At 43.6% G+C, this 14446-nt stretch overlaps 1 protein-coding gene across 2 annotated transcripts in view; it reads left to right on the top strand.

Annotated features, from left to right (window-relative positions):
* The window catches only part of LOC138521430 (uncharacterized), a 395158-nt gene extending 381017 nt beyond the window's left edge, over positions 1-14141 (top strand). Inside the window, exon 3 of one of the 2 annotated variants that reach the window (XM_069634272.1) lies at positions 13815-14141. In XM_069634272.1, coding sequence (XP_069490373.1) covers positions 13815-14044 — 230 coding nt within the window. In that variant the 3' untranslated portion in view covers positions 14045-14141. The remainder of the gene's footprint in view (positions 1-13814) is intronic. The other variant, XM_069634263.1, reaches the window with a different exon arrangement.
* The last annotated feature ends 305 nt before the right edge of the window (positions 14142-14446 follow it).

Raw genomic sequence — 14446 nt, 5'->3', positions numbered from 1 at the left:
CGATCCCCAACTGGCAGAGCCATTGCACTGTCACCGCATCTTTTGGTCCTGTTCGGCAAGTTCTTTCCCTGAAGCTTCGGGATTTTACCCCTGCCTTTGCCCCTGATCTACAGGGGGCAGGAAGGGGCACATAGGGGCCAGCGTGGCACAGTGTCTCAAAGCTCTCTACTGGGTAAGCCCTCTACATCCCTTTCCCATACCTGCATCTTTGTTCATTCATGCTAGCAACTAGTCTCAGTTCCTTTGCATTTACCAAGGATTCTGTGAAGAGCTTGTTCCGGACCGTCCCTTGTTTTCACTAGCCTCTTCCCCTGTACATTGGGACTGCGGGGTGCAGCATTCACCCGGGAGCTGCAGGGTTCAGTAGGAAGGAAGGGCTGGGAGTGCGTTTTCAAGAGTCTCCTTTGGATAGTCCCATATGGTTGGGTGTTTGTGCTTGCTAACGCTGGCTGGCACTCTCCTGACTTCTTAGGGTACCCACAGCCCCTAAAAATGCTGAGAAAAATGGGATGTGCCTCTACCCCTGGCACAACAAAGACAACACACACCCAGGTCTGAGTAGTTATCTACACGTTCAATATAGCGTCTGTTTGTTTGTCAAGGGTGCCACTACAGACGTGGACGTTCTTTGTGTTCATACCCTCCCTAGGGAGCAGTTCTTTTCTGTAATAGAGTGAATGTTTGGAAAACCTATGGATATTTTATCTATCAGAATTGTTGTGTATTGTCTCAGTCTGTGAACGTTTCCACTGCCAGCTTGCAATTATCTCTGAAACTGCACACGAGAGCCCAACTGTGTGAGACAGAACAGTGCTGAGTGAACCTTTTATGTGGAAGAAACATTCTATTAAGGAAGAATCTCTCTAAAAGAACCCCAACAAAGTCCCGCACTAAACCAATGGGGGCTTAGCATTTGACTAAAAAGGTGTGTCCCTTTATTGCAGCAGTAACCGGATGGGGCCAAAACTGCTGAAATGCTTGACCAGAATGCACTGCAGAAAGACATGTTGCTTGGAGTCAAAATGGGACTGGGGTTTGGCAATCTAGCAAGTCAACCATTGTGCCACATGCCCGAATCGTGTTTCCAGTAAAAGAAGGAAGGTGTTTTCGTTTCAAGGAAATTCCCACTGTACACATGGGGGGTTGGCACCATACCAATTAAGTTCAAAGGTTTAGCTTTCCAATGGCAAACAGCGGGCCACTAATTCTGAGCCTCTTTCATTAAACACCTCTTTATAGCGGAAGAGGTGTGTCGCCTTGCCTACCAAGTGTCCCTAAATGATTGACTATTGACGACATAGCAGGTCTGTCTGCTTTTGGACCTCCTATCAGCAGGACTGGTTGCACACTCTTGCTTCATTGATGGGCTGGTAGAGCTATGAGACCTCGCGTGCTGCTGGAGATGAATTGCCTGGAAGCCCGAGGAGCAAGCCTTGGCCAGCCCATTTCCTCAGTGAGTTCCCTAGAAGAGAGGGAAGGAAGAAGTTGCGAGCTTATGCTCAGAAGGTCTCTGCTGAGTATCGGGAGATTGCCTTGAAGCACGGAGGTGATGCTTCTAAGGTTGTGCTGTGAACTCAGTAGAAGCTTGAAGTGCCCTTAGCCGGTTTGGTGTCAGAAGAAGTACAGTAAAATAAAAAAAGTGCACAGCTGTCCTGCTCCATAAGTCTTGCAGAAATGGTAAAACAAGTGACCGAGAGACCTACCACATTGTCCTTCCGAGGCCCTTCAAGCCCAACTTGGCCACTGGCAGTGCTTGCTCTCATTCAAAGACGTTTCCTCATCTTAAAAGTTCTTAATTGTAAATGTCCACGAAGACGAAACAAAAGGAGCGCCACTCACAGCGCCATTGGCATTACAGGGTCCTAAAAACGGTCTGTGTCCATAGAAACTACGCATGTACAGAAGTTGCAAATGAAGGGGGTGACGGGGAGGCCCACCAACCGTCATGTGCTCTGGCTTTGTGATGGACTGATGGGTGACAGACAGGGAGGGGTAGAGCTATTTGTCCTGCATATACCATGCAATACTGTTTGATGTTAGTAACTCACTAATAAAGTATGCAGTTTAATGAGGCACAGGGACATTTTCAGGGATGTGTTGCACTCCAAAACAAATCTCCAGATATTTGCTATATGTAGAGGTGTGCACCCCACCTAACCTTGAAGAAGAAAAATGGTCACGTAAATGCGTGATTTGGGTGTGGTGACCTCATCTGATTTTTACAGCATCGTAAATGCTTGACTTCTTTTCGCCCCTATTAGGTATTCTACAACAGTGCTGCTGCATTTTTCATTCCTTTTTAAAATGAAACCCTCATGCAAAAGAAAACGCTATTCCATTTATGGAATACAGGAACTGCCAAAGACTGCATTCAAACACAGTGCTGTGCGCTCAGTGGGCAGGAGCAGGCATCAGCACTGAGTAGGAGCAGACAGCAGCAATAAGAAGGAGCAGACAGCTTCCCAGACCATGTATGCTCGAGCCCAGAAAGGCTATATACAAGGGAAGTGTGGTTTCAACCATCTTGATTTTAGGAGAAGTGAGGCAGGACATTCTTAATCCAGACGGCAACTCTACTGGGAAGTGACCCTTGCCACACCGTTGACAAGAGAATAGATCCCTGCTCAAGCTTGGAAGACAAAGGAAGCTTGAAGCCCACCTAACTAACTGGGCTAAGCCATATTATTCTCTAGACCCTGCCAGGGCTTCATCCCCCTTCTAATACAGCAGAAGCACTGGTTATGTGTACCTGCTGAGACTCTTGTCAGGTTGTAGTTGTGTTCAACAAGCCCTATATTTTTTTAATTGATATTTTATTTATATCGCACTCGTACACAAGTGTTTCAGAGCGCGACAAGGCAAGGCAGAGGAAGAGGGGAGAACAACGATCTTACTAGGCCCAGTGACATTGAGAACACACAAGTGCATGGGAAAGGGAAAAAGGGGAAAAGTGCATGGAAGGGGAGAGAAGTGGAAAGTGCGGAACAGAGGAGAAACAGACACATAATAATAAATAAAATAAATAAATAAAGGCAATAAATAGTCCTAGTGCAGCCAGCAAGTGGCAAGTGCTGGGTTTAGCAGAGTATGTCAGATAAGTGCAGAAGAAAAGCAGATGGGGGACTGTATGGGTACAGATATAGACCCCAGTGCAAGGGGTGGCTCGGAAGCAGTGCAGAAGGGTGACAAGGTGAACAGCTACCTGGGCCCGGAGGATAGAGGGTGGCCAGGTGCACAGTGCAGAGAGAGAAGCAGATCAGTAGGGGAGAAGGGGGGCAAAAGCAGAAGCAAAGAGGAAGGTCTTGAGGTGCTTCCGGAACCGGAGATGTTTCTCCTCGAGAACATTCTTATATTTGAATGGAATGGATTGATAGCAAACATTAGTTAACTCATTTAGAACCAAGGATCTACAAAATAAGTGGATTGAATCGCAGGTCTAAACCAGCAAACTTGCTTGGGAAAGAATCTGGTCTTTACATCTTGACATTGGAAGTAATTTTTCATTCATCCTTAGACCCCAGATAGACTGCGCCACACACAATCAGACCAGAAAGCCAAAAGGGATTAGCCCAGCCCTTTCTGCCTATGTGTCAACATGAGTCACGCTGAGCCCCTCTAGAGAACGCTCAGAAGAATTCATATTCTAATTTAATGAGGAAGTGTTGTGTCGTAGGTCAGAGGAATGCGACAGAGCAATTTTAGCATGTTCACATATGATGTATTTAAAGTATCAGAAAATAGCCTTTCTATCCCTATCTATGGCTTTCCCTACCTAACAAATCTAACTGGGGTGCTCATCGTCAGTAGGGATGTACAAAAAGTAAACAGTCTGTCCTCCATCGCAAAGCTAATCTGAACTGAACCTACCACTAAGAGAAAACAACAAAAAACCCAGGAGAATGACTCTCTTCTCCTGGCTAGGCTTTTCGACCCCCTGTAGATGATTTCTAAATAGTTCTTGACTATTTCTTGGACTAACTTGTTAAATTCCACTTTGGGAATTTTGACCTTTTTGGGGTCCCTTTTCTTTCTGTAGAGAAACTTTGTCTCCACACTGTGTTTGGGTTTTGATCCCTTGGTACTCTGATTTCTTGAAGTGTCTCTTTGAAGTTCCCTTCCTCCAATGCTGTAGGGGAATGGACATTCCTTTTTGTCTGATCCTGGTTCTCTTATCCCTCTGGTCCTTACTTTCTCTTGAACAATATATTTCATATTAACTTTCTTTTGGTGTGATAAACTGACTTTCTATTTGTGATAATTACGACAGCCCGCACCACTGGGTTTGTTCCTTTGTTCCTGTCTTCTTGTGGTAAGTAAGACAGGTTCCACTGTGATTCTCCTTGTCTCTGATAGTAGACCTTTCCTTGAGACAAGTAAACTGAATTCCAGAGTTATCCTCACTCTGATGGATACTTGTGCATCTACTGGGATGTGTAGGCTGAGTACTGGAGTTATTCTCACTCTCATGTACACTGACCCACTCACTTGGACGAGTATGGTGTGTCCCATAGTTATTCTCTCTCTTACGGATACTTTCCATTCACTGGGATGAATAGACTTAGTCCCGTAGTTATTCTCACTATTATGGATACTGTTCCAGGCCCTGGGATGAGTAGACTCAGTCCCGTAGTTATTCTCACTCTTATGAATACTTGTCCAGGTACTGGGACAAGTAGATTGAGTGCACTCTTGATCCCTGCACCCCCCGCCCCAGTTCTCCCACCTCTCCCGTTACCTTCTTTCTCAGAGGCTAGCGTCACCGGGTCTTTCTCCAAGCTCAGGACGACACTCGGATTCTGAACAGCTCCTACGTTCACTCCGACTCTTCTTTGTTTTTCCTTGCGGCTCCGCATAGCCCACATTGCATCAGTCTCTGCTCAGTTTTCGTTCACACAACCACCTGCTGATCGACATTCGTAGCCTTGTGAATGGATCACTGGCTCAGGTCCACCTCCACTCCATCCCCGAGTGCCCGATGGATTGGCTTGCTGCCTAGTGTTGACATCACCCAGTGAGGATGCAGCTGGCTCAGTGTGCCAGTGATGTGCTGTGTGACCTATGCTCCCCCGCCCATCTGGCCCACGGAAGGTTGATCATGTGTTTGGAACAGGATTTCCCAGCCCTGTTGAGTGTATTCTACTTAGGATAGGCCATCACTATTGAGTACAAATTATACGTGGGCCCTTTGGGCTGTTAATATACATAAGACATCCCCACTCCCGTGATTCCCCAAATGGTCTCTTCTCATGCTATGTCTGCATTTTAGCTGTCCCGTGTTTTTCCACTGCCCCTTTATGGTGCCCTATCCCCCCTTGCTCACTCCCGCAGGTTGTAGGTCCAACCCCATACATGGCGCTGGTTCGGCACCTTCAATACATTCTTTTGGACTTATCTGAAGCCTGGATGTTATTGGTGGCTCACAAGAAAGGTTTTCAGGGAGTTCCTTAATGGAACAGGAGTCCTTGTCCCCAAAAGGGGAGTCCCTCCCTGTGAGGTCTGTGAAGGCATCATGAAGAAGGACACAGACAACAGACTTACAATTCAAACAAAAAATGTTTATTAACTCAAATGTCAGGATGGTTGAAAGCCTAACTTGCCATATGCTATGGTGGGAGTTCCCTACCTGAACAAAACTAAGTCTCTGTCAAAGAATTCAACTTAATAGTCTGTCTGTGTACAAAACCTATCCTTGGACCCTTCAACACAACCACTCTTTCAACAATTGCCAATTTTCGCTTGCAGGAATAGCAGTGCCCTAAGAAATAGTCTGGTCAGAGCGGACTTACCCTTGCCTCAGGGGACTCAGACAAAACACAAGGGGACCCAACCCTGTCATAACTGCCAGCATTGCAGTAACATCCTTCTAGGTAACACAATTTCTCACCCCCACACAGGAAAGCCCATTACACTAAAACATTCATGTACTTGTGATTCCACGAATGTTGTCTATGCGCTTAAATGCCCCTGTGGTTTCTATTATGTTGGGATTACCATGAGAAAGGCAAAACTGCGTTGGACTGAGCATAAGTCCAAAATCCGGACAAAAAGTCTCAGATCCCCAGTATCAATGCACTTTTTAGAAGCAAGACATAGCATTGCCCAACTGAAGTGTATGATACTGGAGCAGGTAAAGGTGGGACCAAGAGAGGGGGATGTCCATAAGAGACTACTCCAGAGGGAGATTGCTTAGATTGATCTTTTGGATTGTCTAAGCCCAAGAGGAATGAATTGTGAATTCGACCTGATGTGTTTTCTTTAGTGCCTTTAATGATTGGTGGAATGTCGCTTGTAGATTGTCATTGTAGAATGTTAGTGTAGTGCTTTTAACAGTGTACCTCTAAGCACCCAGCACAGCATGCTTGAGGCCAGATCTTGAGCCAGAGTCATGGTTATAACTGAGTTCACTTGATACTTGTGATTATATGTCTTGAAGGCAATCGATATATTCAACTGTCATGTTCACTGTGATATTCCAGATTGTGAACGGCTTAGGCACGGGGAGATCTAATTATAGTCAATATCATTTGAGTCTTGTAACAGGTAGCTAGTTAACCCACCGATCGGAATGTGAACGGTATCTATACCGCAAGATTGACACAGTGGGCATGTATTTATTGGTTATGTCTAGCAGCCTCACTGAGGTCCAGGGGTAATGAATCTTGATGATTGGTTTCGACATCATACCATCAATGGAGTGACCCTTGGGTAAAGAGGGGTGACTGGGTTCTAGCGGGAGGTTGGGGCCCCGTGCAGTAGATTACTGCCTTGGCGCCCCTCCTCCCGCCCTTAATGTTCTTAACCCCAGTTACCGCACTCCAAGTGACAGCGGAAGGTAGGGGCACCATGCAGTTGAATACTGCTCTGATGCCCCCCTCCCGCCTTCAATTTTTCCTTGAGAGCCCCTGCATCTTGACTTACCTGTGATCACTATTAGACCGCTATCTCCTCATTGTACACTCCCTTTTGTGATACCATACAGCATTATCCCCAGAACAACTGCACTGGTGTACATAATCAGCTGTGCCTTACAGGACACCCAAACCCACACTTATTTCCTGTTTAATACATGGACACGCGCACACTTAAGTGCCGCCACGCAGTTGAGACGTGCATGCATGCAACAATTAGATCGATTTCGGCACCACAGTGTTTAGACACTTTTTTTATATCTTTTGTTTTGGGTCCTAGACCTTTGCATTACTCCAGTTTAGTGAAGAGTGGATGATTTATTGATGGGCGTACTGCAAACTCCATGCTGCAGACGCCCTGTCCCACACAAAGATGGAAGTCAGGAGCCGAGACGCGCATGCACGCCGCCTCCATGAATACCATGTAAACAAGTCACAAACGAGCAGCGCGTCTTGGCGACGGGCTGCCCGGTCTTCCTTGGAGTTACGTGGTTTTACAAGGTGAGTGTCTTTACTGAGATACCTTAAGCATTTACTGCTCCGTGCTCATTTAGGCGGTTACTTAATGCAGTTTGTCGCCCTATTATTGGAGAATGAGTCAGCATTCCGACACACATCAGACCTTGCTAGGTGTATGTTAGAGTGAAATTCTCACCCCGCATGAGTGGTGTGTTTCATTTTAGTCACGGACATTATCATGTCCAGTAACTCGGTACGATTGCAGTATTTAGAGCAAGTCATTGACTGCACTACTTTTTAGTTGTCTTGTAATATATTCTCCACGAATGTATATACAGTAGGAAGCTCATTTTACTCCCTACATGAGTATAAGAATTATCGATGGGAGAATCTTAGTTAATCCTTAACCTCATTGAGTTTAATGCCTTAACAACTGCCAGGAGACACATGCACCAAACATCAACTAAACACCTTTTACCTCTCTTCCTGCCCCCAGCCATTGTTCACTGGAAATCACAGCCTGTTACCATTACATTACCCGAGGAGAGGTATTTGTCTTCCTTCCGGGTGAGTAGACTAGGTTTCATCTGTATCACTTGAGAATTTGACTCTTGCCTTTGAATGAACGCTTATTATGTATTCTATCTTTACATTTACCACATAGGTAGTTTTCCGTATATTCTACGTACACAGGAATTAAGGTTAGTGCTTCACTTCACTTGAGAGCTACTTGATAAATCTCCTATAGAGGTCTAATTAGTTTATCCTTACCCTCTTTAGGAATTATGAATGAACACTGTTGAAACTGTAACACATCCTGCCCTGAAGATGGATTTTGTTTAATCCGAAACGCGTCGGCACACATGGTTTGATATGAGTGTGTTTAGGAAGCTCTGAGCAGAAAGAATTACACTGCCCAGAAGGACAATCATGTTAATGTGGTATTTTTGTTCAGCCACAAATGAATCCCTTTGTTAATTTATATGTTATATTGTTTATAAACATCGGAACACATTTCGGTGTTTGCGAGAACTGTTTTTCAGCTCAACTATATTACTGTCATTTTTTCAGAATGTGTGAATATATCATTTTGTTGTAATGATATCCCACACTATTATGTAATAGCGTGGTTGCAAATTTGACCTTTTATTTGTAAAACATAAACATATTTCATCTGCCTAATTTCTGTCTTGTCTCAGCCTTGTGGTTCCTGTCTGTAGACGAGCAGATGGACAGAGTTTTATATACATTGTCGATTGATTGAATAGTATGTAAACTTTGGGAATGCTGATAGCATTATAACAAACTTACAGAAGCGACCTTCGTGGGCCTAAACATCTCCTGTAGGGAGTTGGATTGGGCTTATGAGATTCCAATAAAACTACGGGGACTAAGTCCCACAAGGAGTGCAGCATAGGGCTACCAGCTGTTAACAGCTGGTGTGTGTCTGGGCTTTTGTTTTTTTAATCCCGAGTGGCCTCGAGATTCTTCCTGCTCCACCTGAAATCCTATTGGAATGAATCACATGGATTCTTATGACTATACCTTACCCTACTTACCTGAGTATATACTACAACACCGTTGTGCCTCCCACCCTACACTTTGTTCCAAAACATATCCTTGCCCTCACAACTATTACCACTAAATGTGTTGGGATATCAAAGTCAAAAGAAAAAGTGTTCAACATAATGTTCTGAGCTTCTTCCAGCTCACTGCTTTCTTTCAGCTTCCCTTACGCAAGTATATAAAGGTTCTCCACAGCATATAACAATTCCTTCAACAAAATGTCTCAAAGTCATACCTTCTCAGTTCAAGGGGGTAAGATTCCAACTAAATCCTTGGGTTCCATTCCCCAAGCTTTAAGTTGTCCAATCCAAACAAAAAGAATCTTGGGACTTTTCTCCCAAGAAAACACATGTAATAACTCAAGTCTCAGGATTACCCTCCCCAAGAAGATTACCTCACCAGCTTTCTTTAAGTTGACCGATGGTTCCTGCAGCTTCCCTTTTGCTCCAGAAGCAGGGAAGGCCATCAGTGTGAGCTTCACTCACTCGCCGCACAGCTTCTCCTTGGCGCCGGCACCTCCGACACTTCATGCAGACGCCAATCTCGGGGTTCCGCACTCTCCAGCAGCTCCTGCTGCATGTGCCGAGCTTTGGAGGCTCCCAGGCTCAGGGGAAATGACAGAGCCCATCCACTTTGGGACCCACAAGTCCTCTGGGTCTCACGCCAGCATCTTGGTTCTTCCTCCTAGACCACAACGGCTACCTCTGCACATGGCTCTCCTGCTGCTCCTTTGCTCTGATGTCTCCCTCTCGCTCCTCGGCTTTCAGGTTTCCCTGTTGCTTTTTTGTTGCTCTTTCTCTTTCTTTATATGCACCTGCAGCCCCTTGGCTGGCTGCAGGTGTGAACACCTAATTGGCCTTGCCTGACCATGATTAGAGAGACATGCCTGACCCTTACAGTTCCTTATAGGCATCTCTTTCCTCCCAGTACCAGAGTGGTGAAAAGAGGTATTCTTCATCCTTCTCAATTGCCTCTTCTTCGTGTCAGTGCTGTCAGACGATGTATATGGGAACACCGGGGAAACTGGTCTACAATAACCCATAAAAGTCAGGGGAGAGTTAGGTTGACTGTCATAAGAGAAAGAGGAATACCATGTCTCACCTAAGGGTACCCCACTCCCACTCCTCAAGGACCCTCCACCCAGGTGATCCTCTCTCGCTTCTCCACCCCTAGGGTCAGGATCCAAGAATGATGGCCTTACACTGGCCACCGGCACAGAGAATGCAAGGGGAGTAGGAGTGAGAATACCCTCAGGTTTCTCAGAGGGCCCATATACCGCCAGCCCTAGGGCGAATGTTGCTTATCGGGCTACCCTCCCTAGCTGAGTTGACCTATATAATCCGACAATTGTTCCAGGAACAATATATAATCTATCCATGATCTTGTATTCCCCACCGACCATGTAAAGGCAAAATCACAATCCATTCTGGTGTTCAGAAAGAGTTGCAAAAGGTTATTTACACTTATACATGTCAACCACGGGTCAATCCTAATTGGCTCCTCCTCCCAATTTTGTACTGAAGTCGCTCCATGTTTGTTCTGCAGACTGTCAACCCTCAACATACCTCTAAATCATTGATAGTTTAGGTCACCCATTATGATATATGGATAGGTACTATATTCTTCATTTGAAGCATCTAATGTTTTTTTCTAATTCCTCAATAATTGCAAGAGAGTAAATATTATTTGAGGGGTTGTAAATATTTACTACAAGCATAATAGCAGTGTCACTACCATTGTCCCAAGATATTCTACCTGCCAACATATGATCACTTTTTGCCAGCAGGACAATATTCATTCAAGACTAGAAAATTACGCACCCCAGTCATCAGCCCTCCATGTGGTCTCCCCTTCTTGCCTCTGCAGGATTTCCTATATATTATAGAATACCCATCGATCAATATATTTTTCAAAGAACACTTTTCTTGAATAGCAAACACGTCAGCTTCCAACAAAAATGATCTGCCTACTGGATCGAAGACAAAAGAGTGATAGCCCCTAGAATTCCACGTTAGTATCTTCAAGGACGGCTCAATATCATCCACTTGTCATTCTACTTCATCACAACTAGTGTGTACAAAAACAAGTTGGTTATTCACATTGAGACCTTAAACAATCTTTTTTACAAGACTATTGGCATCAACAATCATTTGTTTATCACAGGTTTATCCTTTCTTTTGTTCATCATCTTAATAGATTTTTCTTCCACTCTTGTGAATTCATACCCCATTTCACAAAAACGATTGGAATAGGCAAATATTAACTCAGATATAATGGGGGAAACATAATTGACTATCGCCCAATTGTCTTCATTGAATGTATATGGAATCTGCACTATCTTAATATCTTTTGTGGTTATCAACTCTAGATCAGTTACTTGATGTAGTAATTCCAGAACGTTATTTATGTTGAGGAAGGGGCTAGCTGATGTTCTGTATCAATCAGTAATTTTGATTTTTGTAGTTTTAACCAATGGATGAGGTAAAATATCTTTCATATTTATCGTGCTTGGCGAAATACATTGTCCTTTGGTTTTGGGTATCACCCTGGAAAGTTCAATGTTGTTGTGGAATGTTACATTGTCTATATCAAATATTTCTTCATCACTAGTATAGTAAGAGACATTCTTATACTCTGATTTATCCTTGGCTTCGATACTTGACCTCATTGTCTTAGACTCAGGTTTCTTCCTTTCTTGATTAATAGCTGACTCTTTAATAATACACAGTTTCTTTTTTTTTTTGGATGTCTCAACAATCATATAGAGATCCACATCCTCAACACAAACTACTCTATCAGTTATTGTATCAGCCAAAGATAATGATCCTCTACTTTACACCTTTTTCTTGAGTACCCATTTTCTTTTTGTTTTACCTTTACATCATTGTTTATTCTTTTTGATCTGCACTTTTTGGGGGTTTAGAGAAGTAATGGTGTGATGCGTAGATTCCTCTCGCTCAATACTCTCCTCCAGGATATTATCAAATTCAACCTGATTTATTCTCGTGGTCCGTAAGCCAGGAGTGTGATGCACAATTACATCCATTTGCACAATTATATCGGATCTACATTCTTCAGTTTTATCTACATCTTCAAGTTTTAAAATCCTCTCTAGGATCTTTCCAACTCCCTCTTTAACAAACAATTGTTCTTTATGTAGGGCAGTACAAAGTGAGAATAATGCTTTCCGTAATTTTGTTTGTTCGGTTTCAGGCGTAGTTTCTTCATCAGAATAATCCGATGACGAGTAAGAGGTCTCATTAATAAGGGAGGATGCATAAGCTCTAGCTGCAATTTTGGCAGGGTCAGGGGACCTTTCCAAGTTAATGAGGGGTAATTGAGCCTCTATCATATTGTTCTGTTCTGTATTGAACCATTCTCGTTGGTGATCACAGTTATCTTTTTTAAATTAAGGACCATGTTCAACAGCAAGTTATTATCGATCAGTTCAGTCTCTGATATTACAGAAGGCTCTCATCCATCAAACTGGTTTTCTGCTTCGGTTTGGGTATTTTGTGACAGCATAACAGTGGCAGTTTTCACGGGTTTGAGATAGGTTGTGATTTTATCCTGGCCCGTAGAGGGCTCCCCCATTTGTCCCAGCAGCCTCAATTACACGCACTGCTGTACCAATCGTGTGTAGTTTCTGGTCTATATTTTTAACCTGTTGCTTTTTTTAAGAATAGTTTTTTTAACATCGGTCAAGCCTTTCGATCATTTTGAGCTCCTCAGTTGGTATTTTTTGCTAACTGCTGGCATAATACGGGCAGTCTATTGTCCACAATCTTTTCTATTACAGTAGCGTTGCAGTAGAATTCACCAAGTCAGCAATAATTAATTCAGTCTTGGCACAGAACAATAAGAAAACAGATACAGTAACTAAAAGTTAACATACATGTCACTAAAAACATTATTATTACCACACAACACACCAACCGCCCAACAGCCTAACAACACTCTCCAGGCACTCCTCAGGTGCGCGCACCAGTTGCTGTTTAAATAGCGTTTCTGGCAGAAAGGGGCGTGGCCAAAAGTTCACCAAAAAAACAAAACATTGTTTTTTCTAAATTGTCCAAAGTTGTCACAATAAGTTCCTTGTAGCTGTAAATTAAATATATATAGTATAAGGCCAGGGTTCCTACAAATAACAACATCTTTCCAATGAGTCGCACTTCAGATGTACCTTGGTGATAATATTTGAACATCGTCCACCGCAGGTCCCGCATCCTAACAGCACGTTCCAGGCACTCCTCATCAGGTGCACGCGCGAGGCCCTGTTTAAATAGCGTTTGTGTTGGGAAGGGGGTGTGGCCAAAGTTCACCAAAAAAATGTATTTGTTTTCTAAATTGTCCAAAGTTGTCCCAATAAGTTACGTGTGATAATATTTGAACAGTGTCCACCGCAGGTCCCACAGCCTAACGGCACTCTCCAGGCACTCCTCAGGTGTGCGCCTTTTCTAAACCCAACAACGGGGATACATGGGGTGTGCAAATTGGATCTGGCAGATTTCTGCAGCATGCATGATAGGCGCGTGTCAGAGAAATGAAGACACGAATAAGGCCACAAAATAAGCTGGAAGATCCGACAGATATTTTGGAGTGAAACCATTAGCAATTCTAAAATAGCAAGCAGATAGGTCTGGCTTTGCAAATGTAAATGATACGTCCGTTTTATTCTGTGGAGGCTTTAAAGAAAAATCATATACTCTGCATTTACAAAGCCAGACCTACAGGCTTTGCCAATGCTGGTTGGAGGTGACCAATTTCAGCTGTGTCGCCACTTTTAAAAGTGTACTCCAAACAAGTATGTCCTATTTCTAATAACATTGCCAGGGTTCATTGTATTCTCAAATTAAATGTTACTTCTCTTGTCAATCTTAGGAGATGGGCGTGTCCATTTCAAAGACCTGAAGAACCTGCAGTGGAAGATCTTCAAAGGCATTGTCAAGAGAAAGAAAGAGATGTCTGCTTTCAGCAGGTACAGGACCTGCAGCTTTGGGTGGACGAGTACCACAATGAAACGTGGCCCTGCACTCATTTTTATACCCTTAATTGATATAGAAAAAAACATTGCTGACGCCGTCGGTGCATCTGCCTGCAGAGAGCCTTGAAACTGGCCATTTTAAACAGACGTGTCATAGGAAAGACTGAATTGTATTACTGCAACTTAATAAAAATCAAAAGCATATTTTTACATTGTTTATAACTAACATTGCGTAAACCGAATAGTATTGATTTTGCGTAGAGAGTTGCACGGTGTGTGCTATGCAACGGATTGTGTTTCTAAATTATAGGCAATTAACACGTACAAATTAGACAGTTAGAAAGAGGGGCTCACTTTGTTGGTTATATGAAAGAAGGGGTTAAGTGACTAACGTATAGGGGGCCCTCTGAAAATACTTCCATTTCACAATGTGACGTTCACATTCTGAAAGATTATGTTTGTATTTTGGCAGCCATCTTGTATTGCCAATGGTGTACATGCACACTGATGGAGCCGTTTGGTGTTAGCT

Source organism: Ambystoma mexicanum, chromosome 1q (genome assembly GCF_040938575.1).
Source record: "Ambystoma mexicanum isolate Mex_15411 chromosome 1q, UKY_AmexF1_1, whole genome shotgun sequence".
NCBI classification, from domain to species: Eukaryota; Metazoa; Chordata; class Amphibia; order Caudata; family Ambystomatidae; genus Ambystoma; species Ambystoma mexicanum.
This window is presented reverse-complemented; position numbering and strand designations above follow the sequence as displayed.